This window comes from Silurus aristotelis, assembly GCF_946808225.1.
Source record: "Silurus aristotelis genome assembly, chromosome: 18".
In the NCBI taxonomy this organism is placed as follows: domain Eukaryota; kingdom Metazoa; phylum Chordata; class Actinopteri; order Siluriformes; family Siluridae; genus Silurus; species Silurus aristotelis.
The window spans coordinates 16,876,432-16,888,749 of NC_139591.1; the positions used below are offsets into that span (position 1 = coordinate 16,876,432).

At 39.5% G+C, this 12,318-nt stretch overlaps 1 protein-coding gene across 5 annotated transcripts in view; it reads right to left on the bottom strand.

The window, feature by feature from the left end:
* Positions 1–320: 320 nt before the first annotated feature.
* The window catches only part of usp25 (ubiquitin specific peptidase 25), a 31,934-nt gene continuing 19,936 nt past the window's right edge, over positions 321–12,318 (bottom strand). For 2 of the 5 annotated variants that reach the window (XM_083567740.1, XM_083567739.1), the window contains exons 20-26: positions 11,563–11,658; positions 8,198–8,376; positions 7,326–7,404; positions 3,864–3,943; positions 3,382–3,505; positions 1,453–1,648; positions 321–1,165 (exon numbers count right to left, since the gene is read on the bottom strand). In XM_083567740.1, the coding sequence (XP_083423866.1) occupies positions 987–1,165; positions 1,453–1,648; positions 3,382–3,505; positions 3,864–3,943; positions 7,326–7,404; positions 8,198–8,376; positions 11,563–11,658 (933 nt within the window). In that variant the 3' untranslated portion in view covers positions 321–986. Of the gene's footprint in view, positions 1,166–1,452; positions 1,649–3,381; positions 3,506–3,863; positions 3,944–5,453; positions 7,158–7,211; positions 7,405–8,197; positions 8,377–11,562; positions 11,659–12,318 lie in introns of those variants that run through there. The other 3 variants (XM_083567741.1, XM_083567742.1, XM_083567743.1) reach the window with 2 other exon arrangements.

The following is a 12,318-nucleotide window of genomic DNA, read 5'->3' on the forward strand; positions in this document are numbered from 1 at the left end:
CAAAACACGACTGTGTCACATCTCATGAGGCCAAAGCTCTGTCTGGCAGGAAATGTGGCCCCTTCTTTCCCTGCAGGAAATGTTTTCAGGAATGCACGAACGCAGCACCCACTCCTGTTGGCTATATGGTAAAGTAACACGTAGCGCACGTTTTTAGATAATTAGTACAGCTGTGAAAGCTTATCTGGGCATAGAACCGAAGTTCTTATAAACAGCCTAATGGATTGCTAAACACTAATATTATGTTTTTGCAAGAAATGTCCCCACCCAATCCCCCCGTAACCTCCAAGAAATATGGGACACTTTCCATTGAAGCCCACTTAATTCAAAATAACAAGCTTTAATTGAGCAAAACAGATATCTGGCCTAAAAGCGCCATAAATAAAACTTTATTCTCTCAATTTATAAACAAGCCGTGCGGCGTGACCGCGACTGCCTAGCACAGCGCTGAAAACTTTGAGAGTTGCAGTCCTAAGGTCAAAGACCTATACACACATATCTCTATACATCTCAAGCCATCTCTGACTCTCCTGATCTTTACGTTCAGTCCCGACCTTTAGGAAAAAGAACAAAGAAAACGAGTGCGGTAATGCTGTAATAAAGGGGTGGCTGAGCAGCAGGTCTTTCCTTTTAACTCCAGAAAGGGTCGACTCATGAAAAAATAATTGATTGTTGAAGGAAAAAAAAAGAAGAAGCAAATAAAAACAACAATAAAATAACCAAATACATTTTCAACCTCGCTTGATAAAGCCAGAGCAGCATGCTGCGAATTCTAAGCTGTGAAGTTTATAATCCCATTTTGTTAACGCTCATTTTCCTTCTCCTCTGTGCCATGTTAGCTTTAAAAGATGAGCGAAATCTCCAACTGCTAGTGATAATGATAGGGATAATGATGATAAAAAGAAATATATATGAAAACAGCTCAAGCAGCCCTGCTTTGAAAGGAGGCTTTGGGGGGAGAAGTTAAGAGAGGTCCTTGAAAGGGCTCATCTGCCATCGGCGGGCGTCCGGCTGACTGTAAGGGAGGCCATGATGCGGCCGAAGCGCTCGCACAGTTTCAGGGTGGAGTATGAAGGAAGTTTGGGTGGCTCAGAGAAGCTCCTGATCTCTGTAGAGCAGTCGAGTAACTTTGGGAGGAAATCTGTCAGTTTCTCCTGAAGATTAGCTGCGAAGACAAAAGACGAATGTGTGTCAATTCGAAATAAAAAACAAGTAAGAGTAGCAAATCCTGTGCTGATGTGGGCAGAATGGTCGGTGAGCAAAAGACCGCTTTCTAATAAAAAAATCTGATCAGATCAGACAATGTTTATTAATTTGGTAGTTCGTTAATTTGATAAACCGGTAGTAAAGCATAGTAATAAAATATTCATTAAAAAAAATGTCAAAAAAATCTAATCTCAATATAATCAATATGTTGTATTTCAGCTATAAGAGATAATTTACATCACTTACACTCCATCTCCTGGCCCAAATATGAGCACCAGCGGTTCCTCATGTCCTCCACGGCCACCATGTCCTTTTCCTCCATCTCGTCCAGCAACAGCAGAGGGATGCACGGCACCACCAGCTCGTTCATGATGGTCAGGCCATTGTTGACCTCCGGCTCCTCGCCGCTCTCGAACAAGGCTGTTGCTTGCTCGTTCAGCTTCTGCGGAAATCATACGTGTACACAAATGCACATTATGTATCTCGTACTGTTCGACGTAAAGCTCTCGGCTTGTGCGCATCTCTCATCCGGCGAGGAACAATTTGGAGCAATTTTTTTTTTTTTACGTTACTGACGCAGATGCGGACATGCCTGCCAATGCGCTCGCGGCCGCTCTCAAGGGCCCTGCGGCACAAATAACCTTGCAGACCTTCACGAGTCAACTGCGGAATTAGCGAATAGGCGTGCGGCGCATTAAAGAGAAAAAAAAAGGCAGCACAGTATATTAACTATGTCAATGTTAGCAGTATTTCCAATTAAAGCACAACAGCGGGGGAAAATAGCCAGGGCTTGACTGTGAGCCAGAGCCCCTGCGCAGCTCCAAAATGGTGGAGGTGAAACGAGGACAACGGCACGGTAATGTGTTTACACTCGCAGCAGCGGCTGCTTCCTAGTCACAGCCCGATGATTACATTAGAGCACAACAGCCGTTTAGGGTTACTGGGTGCGCAAGAACACACACACACTCACAGGTCCCAAAGTTCTTAGAAGGAGCATTCACTAAAAGAAAGCCACACTGATTATTCGATGACGCTAACAAAATGGACAGGAAACCCAAACGCACCAACTCCCAATGTGCTTTGAAGTGCGACAGTAAACGCAGTAAACTTATAAAGATCGCTTCAGATATACAGCCGTTCCAAACGCAAAAGCACTATAGTCATTAAAGTGAAACACTTTTAATGAGCTCAGAGAGGGAGAGGAAAAGGCCAGAGGGATCGTCTACGGTTCCCACGGGTCAGGCGTATGATGAGAAAAACACAAATTGAAACGGTATGACGTGTTTCGATAGAGGCTTTCTGTCTTTCCTCTAATCAGATAGCGGAGTCTCGCGGTGTAAAACTAAAACAGAGCGTTTGACACTTTTGTGTCCATTTCACAGAGATGCCATAAAACCTTAACACATTTTTCAAATTGGTTAGTCATTTAAACAGTGTTCTCTCCCTCTTGCTTTTTTTCTCACTTTCTCTCTCCCTCTCTTGGACACGGACACGGACACGGACACGGACACACACACACACACACACACACACACACACACACACACACACATTAAAATAACATACTTGACTCTTAAGGATCTAATCAAGCATATCTCATATTCCAGACAGGTTGGATTACACTTTTGGCTTTTAAATTCAAATGAATTGCATCATCCTTCAATTATTTGGGGTAATATAAAATAGGGCAGTGGGTGTGTTAGATCTCCGTGTGTATGTGTGTATGTGTGTGTGTGTGTGTTAGTACTGATTAATGGCGATGGCAGGATTTCAACATTGTCTCTGCACCAATAAAATCAGATGATTAATGGATTAATAAATTCCAGACTATTTTTAATAGTGACACAGTAAGTTTTGAGCAAAGTTTTACTAAAACTACACTAAAGTATCTGGCGCTCCGTGTGTAAAACGCTGTTGAAGCAGGTACTCCATACAGCAGTTTAGTGTTATGTTCGCATAAACGTGTCCAAATTAATTGTAACCTACAAGTGTAAGCTTGTCTGCACACTCGGTTTGACTTCATATCTAACCAGTTGTATTTCTGATGGAAAATGCTGCTCCACACAGCTGAGACACACATATGGGAGGGGTGATCTGGTTCTGACCCCGGGGCTAAAGGCCATGCTAGAGCTGACGCACCCACGCTCAAAAACGAACACACACTCACACACTCACCAGCAGGCACTCTCTGCGATAATGGCCTATGAGCTCTTCGTCATGCCCTCGGTAGGGTCCTTTGGACAGCAGCTCTTTGTTGTACTGATACGAGTACACCAGGTACATCAGCGCCTCCACATAACTGCAACAGAAAAACAGAAGAGCACGGCACCGTGAAAATCGACACGTGCGCAGATATTTTACAGTAAACTAGGCCCCGGCGTACTACTCAAGCCGACACAATATTATTATTAAAACGTTTCTTACTCGTCTGCATTTAATTGTCACTGTTGCAAATAATCTATAATTAAACATACTAATGAAAAGATTTACATTTCTCACTAGGCCCTGACCCTGCACTTGACAAGACAAGTACAAAAACCTAGAGATTACACTGCCCCCTAGTGGAGATTTCGAAAGAAGATGAATTTTTTCTTTTTATTATTTAAAAAAAGCAACACTACATCTTAAGAAAAGACGTGTTTCTCAGATGTATTTACCTTTTCTTCTGAAACAGCTCGAGGCCAATCATTAGCAAGATCGTGGTCTCACGGAAATTTCTGTAGTCCTGATGCCACATCTATTCACACAAATCTCCAATCAGACCACACGAGTAACAATATGCAAAAACAATAGATGACATTACTCTTAAAACAATTGAGTGTTTGAACTAATCTACAGTATGGTGCAAAAATCTAAGACCACCATAACATTAGGTGTTTCAGCAAATGTTATAATGACCATACAGAATTAGTGCTCAGGTGCTTTGTAAATTTGTATGCAGTATTTAAATAATAAATAATAATAATAATAATAATAATAATAATAATAATAATAAAAAACAGTTTCTTAAGTGGCAAGTATTTAGCGTGACCTTGAGCAACAGTAGGAACCTGGCTCACGTAAACAGAAGTGGAATGGAACCCTAATTAATCTCATTGCTTTCACCTGTACATGTCTTACTATTTATTGTCAAACAACCTGCTGTAAAAAAAAGTTCTTATACACCAGGCTCGTGCATGACATGTTTAAGCATTACAAACACATGCTAGATGAGTTTCATTTATTGAAACTTCCTAATAAGAACAACTCTCAATCACATCCTTTTATTTAAAATGCTAAAGATCACAGAAATTGTCCGACATGAAACCATACTTTTGCATCAGCACGGTCACTCTCAAAGGGAAATTAGCAAACAAACTGGCTCTTCTGGATGAAGGATAATAAAGATGTATTGGAGCTGTTTGATGGAGAGGTCAGAGATAAAATAATAATAATAATTAAAATAAAAAATGAAAAAAAGGACAGGAAAGCCAATGAAAACTTTCCAGAAAATCTGATGAAGCTTCTCAAAGTTTCATTTTGAGAGACAGGAAGTCCAGAAAGAACCTGGCTCAGCATCTGGCAGTTTTATCTGGATGCCAAGTTGACCCTTCTGAATAAGCTTGATTAGGAATGGTATTTAAACAGGCTGTATTATACTCTACTTAATTTCAACAGTCTGCTACAATGGCTCAGGACCACAGGTTGCATTTCATCATCATCACTGCACACCTCAAAAACATTTAACTGTAATAAATGGACATTTAGTGCCACCCAGATGAGTCTGGTTCTTCTCAAGGTTTCTTTCTTATGCCATCTCAGGGAGTTTTTTCCTTTCCACAGTCACCACTGGGTTGTTCATTAGGGGAAAACTTACACTTATAAAGAACAAACGTATTCATTCTTTATTACTACATTGTCTGTGTAAAGCTACTTTGACACAATGAATAATAACTTAATAACTTGAATAATTTGGATGCAAAAAAAAAAAACGAGGCAAATCATGTGCCTTGATGCGTTTAGTCAATTTAACTACACACGGAGCATTGTTTTTCCCAACGGACCATTATTACTGATGCACCACTTGCTAAACTTTTAAGGCACAGCGTGATAAAAAATGGATGAGCGCGGAAAAAAAACAGCGAAGGGCGAGGAGAAGATTCTGGCCAAAGAAAACGTACGAGATCATTTCAAACTAAAATCACCGTACAGTGTGTTTACCTTTTTAAAATTTTTAAGTAATTTGAAATTTATTTTTAGATTTATGATTTTTTTTTTATGTATATATTTGTATTCGCATTTTGATGTAATATAAAAATGTAATGCTCTAAATGGGTTTAATTTTCACAGATATTCTTGTATGCAATTTCAGCAATATGAATGTACATTTTTATTAAAAAGAAAATGTATTGTATATTTAGTATTGCTCTTTAATTAAGAACATTTACTTCCTATACGATTACTTGATTAAATGATCGGCCCTTGAAGAGAGATGAAGTATGAGTGCTGATGGTCTTAAATGAAACATGGTGGAGTCTCTGTCCTGGTTTGACAGTAACAGAAAGTACAGACAGGTTTTAATTCATCGTGCCGTTCCTTCTGGAAAGCAGGGTAAGAGCATGATAATGATCTCAAGCTCACTGCTAATGCAGTGAAATCATATTTGGAGAGAAAAACAACTGATAAAACACTGCCAGTCATGAATCTAAACAGAGAGTTCAGACTCAAACAAAGGAAGTATGGGATCACCTGGACAAAATAAAATTGAAATCTAAAGAAGAACTTCAGAAAGTGCTAAACGAAGCCTGGTATAATATACCAGAAAAGTACTTCAGAAAACTTTAGGACAGTCGACCCAACAGATGTGCTTAGTGCAGTTTTGTTTTGTGTACATATTTCTTGTATTTCTGTTTGTATCGTAAAAGCCCAAAATATATGAATGCTCACGAATAAACCGTGCCAAAACACCAAAGCTTTTTTTGGTGACAGTACTGACTTCTGCACAGCACTGTATATAATTCCTTCTTTCTGAAATAAACAAGGAAATGTATACTGCTCCAGTGTTTGTGAAAAACCCTGGAAAACACAATAAGATAGGCTCTCTCAATTCCTTTAACTTTCACACTTCACAGAGCATCGATGGTGACAGCAGCTAGTGTTTCAGACCCACGTGTGCTCAGAATAAGAAGTATTCTGTAAATAAGAGCCTTTAGATTACAGCAGTAGTCTTCATTTTTTCGGGTGAGATTAGACAAGGAAGTAATTGGAGACTAACATTAGATCATGTTTTGGGATTTCACAGTTTATTTACTTCAAATGGCACTTTCAACAAAAAAAACAAAACAAAATCTGTGTACCTTTTAAAGCTGAAAAAAAAAAGAATTATTATATAAAAAAAATTTGTAAACCTTTTTTTATTCAGCTTTTTATCTTTACAAGTTTAAAGCCAATAGCTTGTTCATTTTGTTCACAATGTAACCCTTTTTTTCCCCGAACTGTTGTACAATGTTTTGGATGTGGTAGCATTTTCCCTTCACATGAATTAAGAGATACAAAACTGCTCCAGCATGATAATGCCCCTGTGCACAAAACCAGCTCCCTGAAGATCTACTGTACCTGGGTTGGATTGGAAGATCTCCTGCTTTAGACCTCTGACCTTAACACTAATGAACACCACTGGGGTGAGTTAGAACACTGACTGCACCCCAATCCTCCTCACCCTACATCAGTCTCAGACTTTACTAACACCCTTATTGCTGAATGTGCACAAATCTCCACAAGCACACACCAAAATTGTGGAATATCTTCCCAGAAGAGTGGAGGATATTATGACAAATATGGACTAATTGTGAAATGGAACTTTAAAAAAGCACATACCAATCTTATGGTCAAACTTTTGTGCATACTGAATATTTTGCACTGTGTAGTTTTGAAAGGATGCTAATTAGAATATGAAGTTGATGGTGATGATCCTTTTCTAGGAGAAACCATATACACAGGCTAAGCTGTTGAAACAGCTAAGTCACATCAGCTGAGCTCAAAACAAGTTTGGAATTAGTGAAAAACAAAAAAATAAATGCATTACATACACATGAGTTTATAAATATTGTTATAGGGGATAAAAAAAAAACCCCACTGACCTCGTATTCCTCCATGTTGACTTCTTCGGGCTTGATGAGGTCGAGCTTGGCACGCGCCACCTTCATGATGCTCTTACATCTAAGGAAGAAAGTATATCGCCATTTAGAGCTCGCTGTGTGACTCGCCAGCTAATCTGAGAAATATAATGGCTAGATGGTGAGCTGTGTCCCGAGGCCTCATGCCTGAGGCTATGAATCATTCTTTAATACTGTGAGCAAAATGGAAAACTGCGCTCCGGAGCTGTGTGTTTGGGCCGCGCTCAGATAAATCTAATTACGCTCCTCAAAATAGAGGAGGAGGAAATCAATTCGCTTATAAATATGGCTTGTGTGGCACACTTGGCATGGTACAAGCCCACAGGGGGAAGGGCCCGGGCGTTCAGGAACAGAAGCAGCAGAGCCATATTTTGGTTTGGGAGCCGAAAAAAACAGATGGGCTCGGATTTTTCTGCCACATACCACAGAGAAGTATCTCAAGTGTTCCAGCAAGAACACAGACATGCTGTCTCGCAGGAAGACCATCAAGAGTTATAGTGCCAGTGACTGGAATTGTCTGGATGAAGTCATTTAGCTAGTAAACTTGGTCATTCAGATTCTTTTGTCTGTTTGTCTGTCTGTCTGTCTGTCATACAAATAGCCTTTATTCATATTTAATATCACATCATTTTAATTATACTGATAGGGAAATGATTCTTTTTGTTTTTTTGGTCCATAAAACTGACACAACAACCACAAGATTAAAAATCTTTTAAAAAAAAAATGTGCATTTAATTAATAAATTAATTAATTAAACTATTTAACTTTTATACCAGGCTGGTTCAGCCTAGAATAAAATATTTAGATTTTTTATTTTATTTATTTTTTTTTTTTACCTCTCGTCAAAGCCGAGGTTCCTGTCTGCAAACTGCATGAGCAGTGTTCTCTCCAGGATCTTCTTTGGCGCCTGGTTCTGGATGAAGTAAACGATGATGTGCTGCAGCCGATGGTCGTTCTGAGGTGCTGTGTCTTCCTGGGCCAACCGCACCAAACGACTGTACTCAACTTTAAGTGCCTTGAATAACAAACAGGAAGAGAAAAGATAGTGAACTGTACAGAAAAAATAACATTTAAATTAAAACAACAGTGACAAACTATTCATTAAAGCTGCAAATCATTATTAGTGTGTATCTATCTATCTATCTATCTATCTATCTATCTATCTATCTATCTATCTATCTATCTATCTATCTATCTATCTATCTAATGATAGTTAAATGGTAGCGAAGTTGCAGTTTTCAGTCTAATCGTAAGTGTGTAAGCATTTGCTCCCATAATGAATGAGCATTCATTATGGCCATTTGGTTGGTAATGTAAGAACGGGAACAGACCAGACATCAGAAACATGTCCTCTTCCACCACTCAGGAGTCAGAAATGTCCCAGCAAAGCAATTTGTAAATCTTTGTGTGTGTGTGTCTACATTAGTTTATACTAATGTAAACAACGGTGTGTTTACCTGCTGAGTGCGACACTCACTGCTATAAAATGCGTAAGTACTGTAAGTGCCATAGTGGTGCGAAAGTAAGGCAAGTTTATATTCAGCTTTAATGTGCTTATATACAACTTCGACTATCCATCTGATGGTACAGCATGATACATGAGAGGACGAGCTTTTACAGAACAATCATCAAGACTATGAAGTTTAGTCTCTCTGATAATTCTTAAAAAAAAAAAAAAAAAGGAAAAAGAAAAAAATATGACTCTGAACAACTCGTCACACCCAAACAAACTACTGCAAGTGTATATCAGCGGTTCCCAACCTTTTTTGCATCACAGACCAGTTTTATGCAAGAAGATTTTTCCATGGAAAGAGGCAGGGGACCTTATATTGTCTCATGCAATAATGTGCGCATTATATCTATATTATACATAATATGATTTAATTATTAATCTAATTACACACGATCAGGCATAACATTCTGAACACCTGCCTAATATTGTGTTGGTTCCCCTTTTGCTGCCAAAGCAGTTCTGACCTGTCGAGCATTGACAGCATTAACTTTTGCAGCAATCTGAGCTGCAGGAGCTCGTCTTTGTATCGAATCACACTGGCCAGCCTTCGCTCCTTATGTGCATCAATGAGCCTTGGCTGCCCATGACCCTGTCGCCGGTTCACCACTGTTCCTTCCTTGGAGCACTTTTGATAAATACTGACCACTGCAGACCGGGAACATCCCACAAGAGCTGCAGTTTTGGAGATGATCCGACCCAGTCGTCTAGACATCACAATTTGGTCCAAAACTCACTTAAATCCTTAAGGTTGCCCAATTTTTCTGCTTCTAACATCAACATTCAGTATAAAATGTTCACTTGCTGCCTAATATATTCCACCCACTAACAGGTGCCATGATAAAGAGATAATCAGTGTTACAATGTCAATGTTTTGCCTGATCGGTATATAATGAAAATGTAACTTACCATAATGCAGTATCGGTGGGAGCTTAATTTAACGACGCATAGGGAAAGAAAAACTGACAAACTGCATAAACAGTACACTGTAGAAATCAATAAAATAGAATGACAATAAAAATGCTAAAGTTTTTATGCTTGCTTTGTAAACCTGGTACCAAGTGATCCATGGCCCGGTACCGGTCGGTGGCTCGGTGGTTGGGGACCCCTGGTATATATGATGCTAAAAAATGTTAGTGCCATGCAGCATCTCTCAGGTGATTTCAGTTTTTGTGATTGAGGACATTCAAATTTATGCATGCCTTTAGCGAAGCTTTCAAAAGTGTAGAAATCATTCATCTAAAAGAAGCTTACAATGAAATATAGATCACAAGAATAAAATGACACCAATCAATGATGGTATCTATTCACACATGACTGCGATATACTCGACCTACAACAAAACATAAATAAATGATCAATTAGTCTTCGATTCTAAGTGCGCATTCATAAAAACGTTTCTGTTTCGATATGTACTTGTAGATGGTGAAAGTCTCGTAACTAACAACAACAACAACAAAAAAAAAAAAAAAAAAAAAAAAAAAAAAAAAAAAAAAAGAGAGACAATGAATTGATAACAGTTATTAGACATCTTTCCTGACAGACTGAAAAACAGATGGCAGCTCTCGCTGGGACTCAAAACTGATCCAGATCACAGCAGCGTGAGTTGTGAGAGTTTGACCGCTGCTGATGATTTATCTGTCAACTGCTATTCCAGCACAGGCACCGTCACAGCCCACTGAAACAGACGATTAGTGTCTTAAGAGCTGTCAGTCATCTGACTCCCTGTCATGGTGGCACTGCCAATCAACAAGACAAGTCAAGGGAGGACAGATGTAGCCAAATCTAGAACAATTATAAAAGGGGAGAAAAATGCAGGCAGCCAAAAGGCAAATAAAATCACGGCTTTAAAAACATACGTCAAAAAATGACTCTAGATGTGCTGACGGGACGTATACAATTGCGAACTAGTTACTGTGAGCTACAGTTCACGATTAAACTACAAACACATCTGCAAGGAGCAATAATCGGGGTCCAGGAACTCCTTCACAAATCATTTCAACCCCACAAAACTGCACGCAATACAATCCCCAATCTGTGACAGAGGCATGACTGGATCATAACACTCTGAATTATATTTGCATATTATGCAAATAAGCTTGCAAGTACCTTGCGCTTAATGATTCTTATGTCTTGTCGCCTCCTAATTCAGGAGATATGTCAGGCAAATGAGACTCATCTAGTGGGATGGAGTTTTACCTATTTGCAAATTTGATTTTACTATGACTTATAGTTTGACCTGCAGGAATCCTTTTGTTTAGAAAGAAGAGAAGAAAAGAGTAGGAACATGAAGAATCCTGACAAAAAAGGTCAAATATTTTTGGGTCTAAACACAATAAGGTTGTAGCATTTGGTGCTTGGACCCCAAGCTATATCATCTAACTTCTAGCACAATTTCACATTTCAGTCTTGGGAGCACATCTGCAGGTGTGAACTGACACTGAACTATGTACTGAGAAGGAAATTGACTTATGCGTCACGGCTGAGCTTACACAGTTTTGATCTCTGTAATGTTTCATCCGTTATTATAAATAACAGCCCGTCATACAGTGTCAGAAACTCTGCTGACTGAGACTGTGTGGCCTGAGGCATGCTATTGCATTAATTCGGCTAAACTGTTTCGTTAAGTGCGAACACAGAAGGTTAAGCACAATCACTGGAGTTGCAGGCATGAACAGCACAAAAAAGTACCTTGAAGAAGGCTGCTTCAGGACCAGACTTGTCATACACACTCCTGGCTTTGCCAATGGCCATTATAATACCCTGCATGTTTGGAGTCATCATTGTCTACCCAGGGAAGGAAACAAAGTTTATACAATATTGCCCCATAATCTACCCTGAGCAGTCACACAGGGATGCCAATCACAGTACGACATTCAATCAACAATCGCACAGCATCAGCATCAGAAAAACAGGCGCACACACAGACACACACACACCACAGCAAACTCGCTCTACTTGCTACAGTAATAGTCATGCAGAAGAACAACCTAATAAACAAATGTCCTTAGTGCCTAATCCACGCAAAATCATGCTGCCTACATTTAAGATTTAAGTTTTTCAATATACAAAGTGGTATCAAAACATTTTGAGACTGGGTTATTTAACACGCCAACAGATGGCAGCACAAGCCTGCACACATAGTCAGAGGTAGCACTGACCTTCTTAAGTTAGTGTGCCAAAAAACCTCATCCCTGTGTACCTCCGGAGCTGTGAAACTGGTGCTGTCCTGATCGTGTGCGTTACCATGTCTGCTACTCTGACCATGTGCGCACCCTGTCACCGAGCTCTCCTCACATGTAGGAAACAACATGATCTCACTTCTGCACCCACCCTACTTGCCAGATTTGGATCCTGCTTTCTTCGCCCGCTTCCCCAAGATCTAGGGTACGCTTTGAAAAGAAGACTTCCAATACACATTCCAAAAATGGCAGGAACGCTGGATAA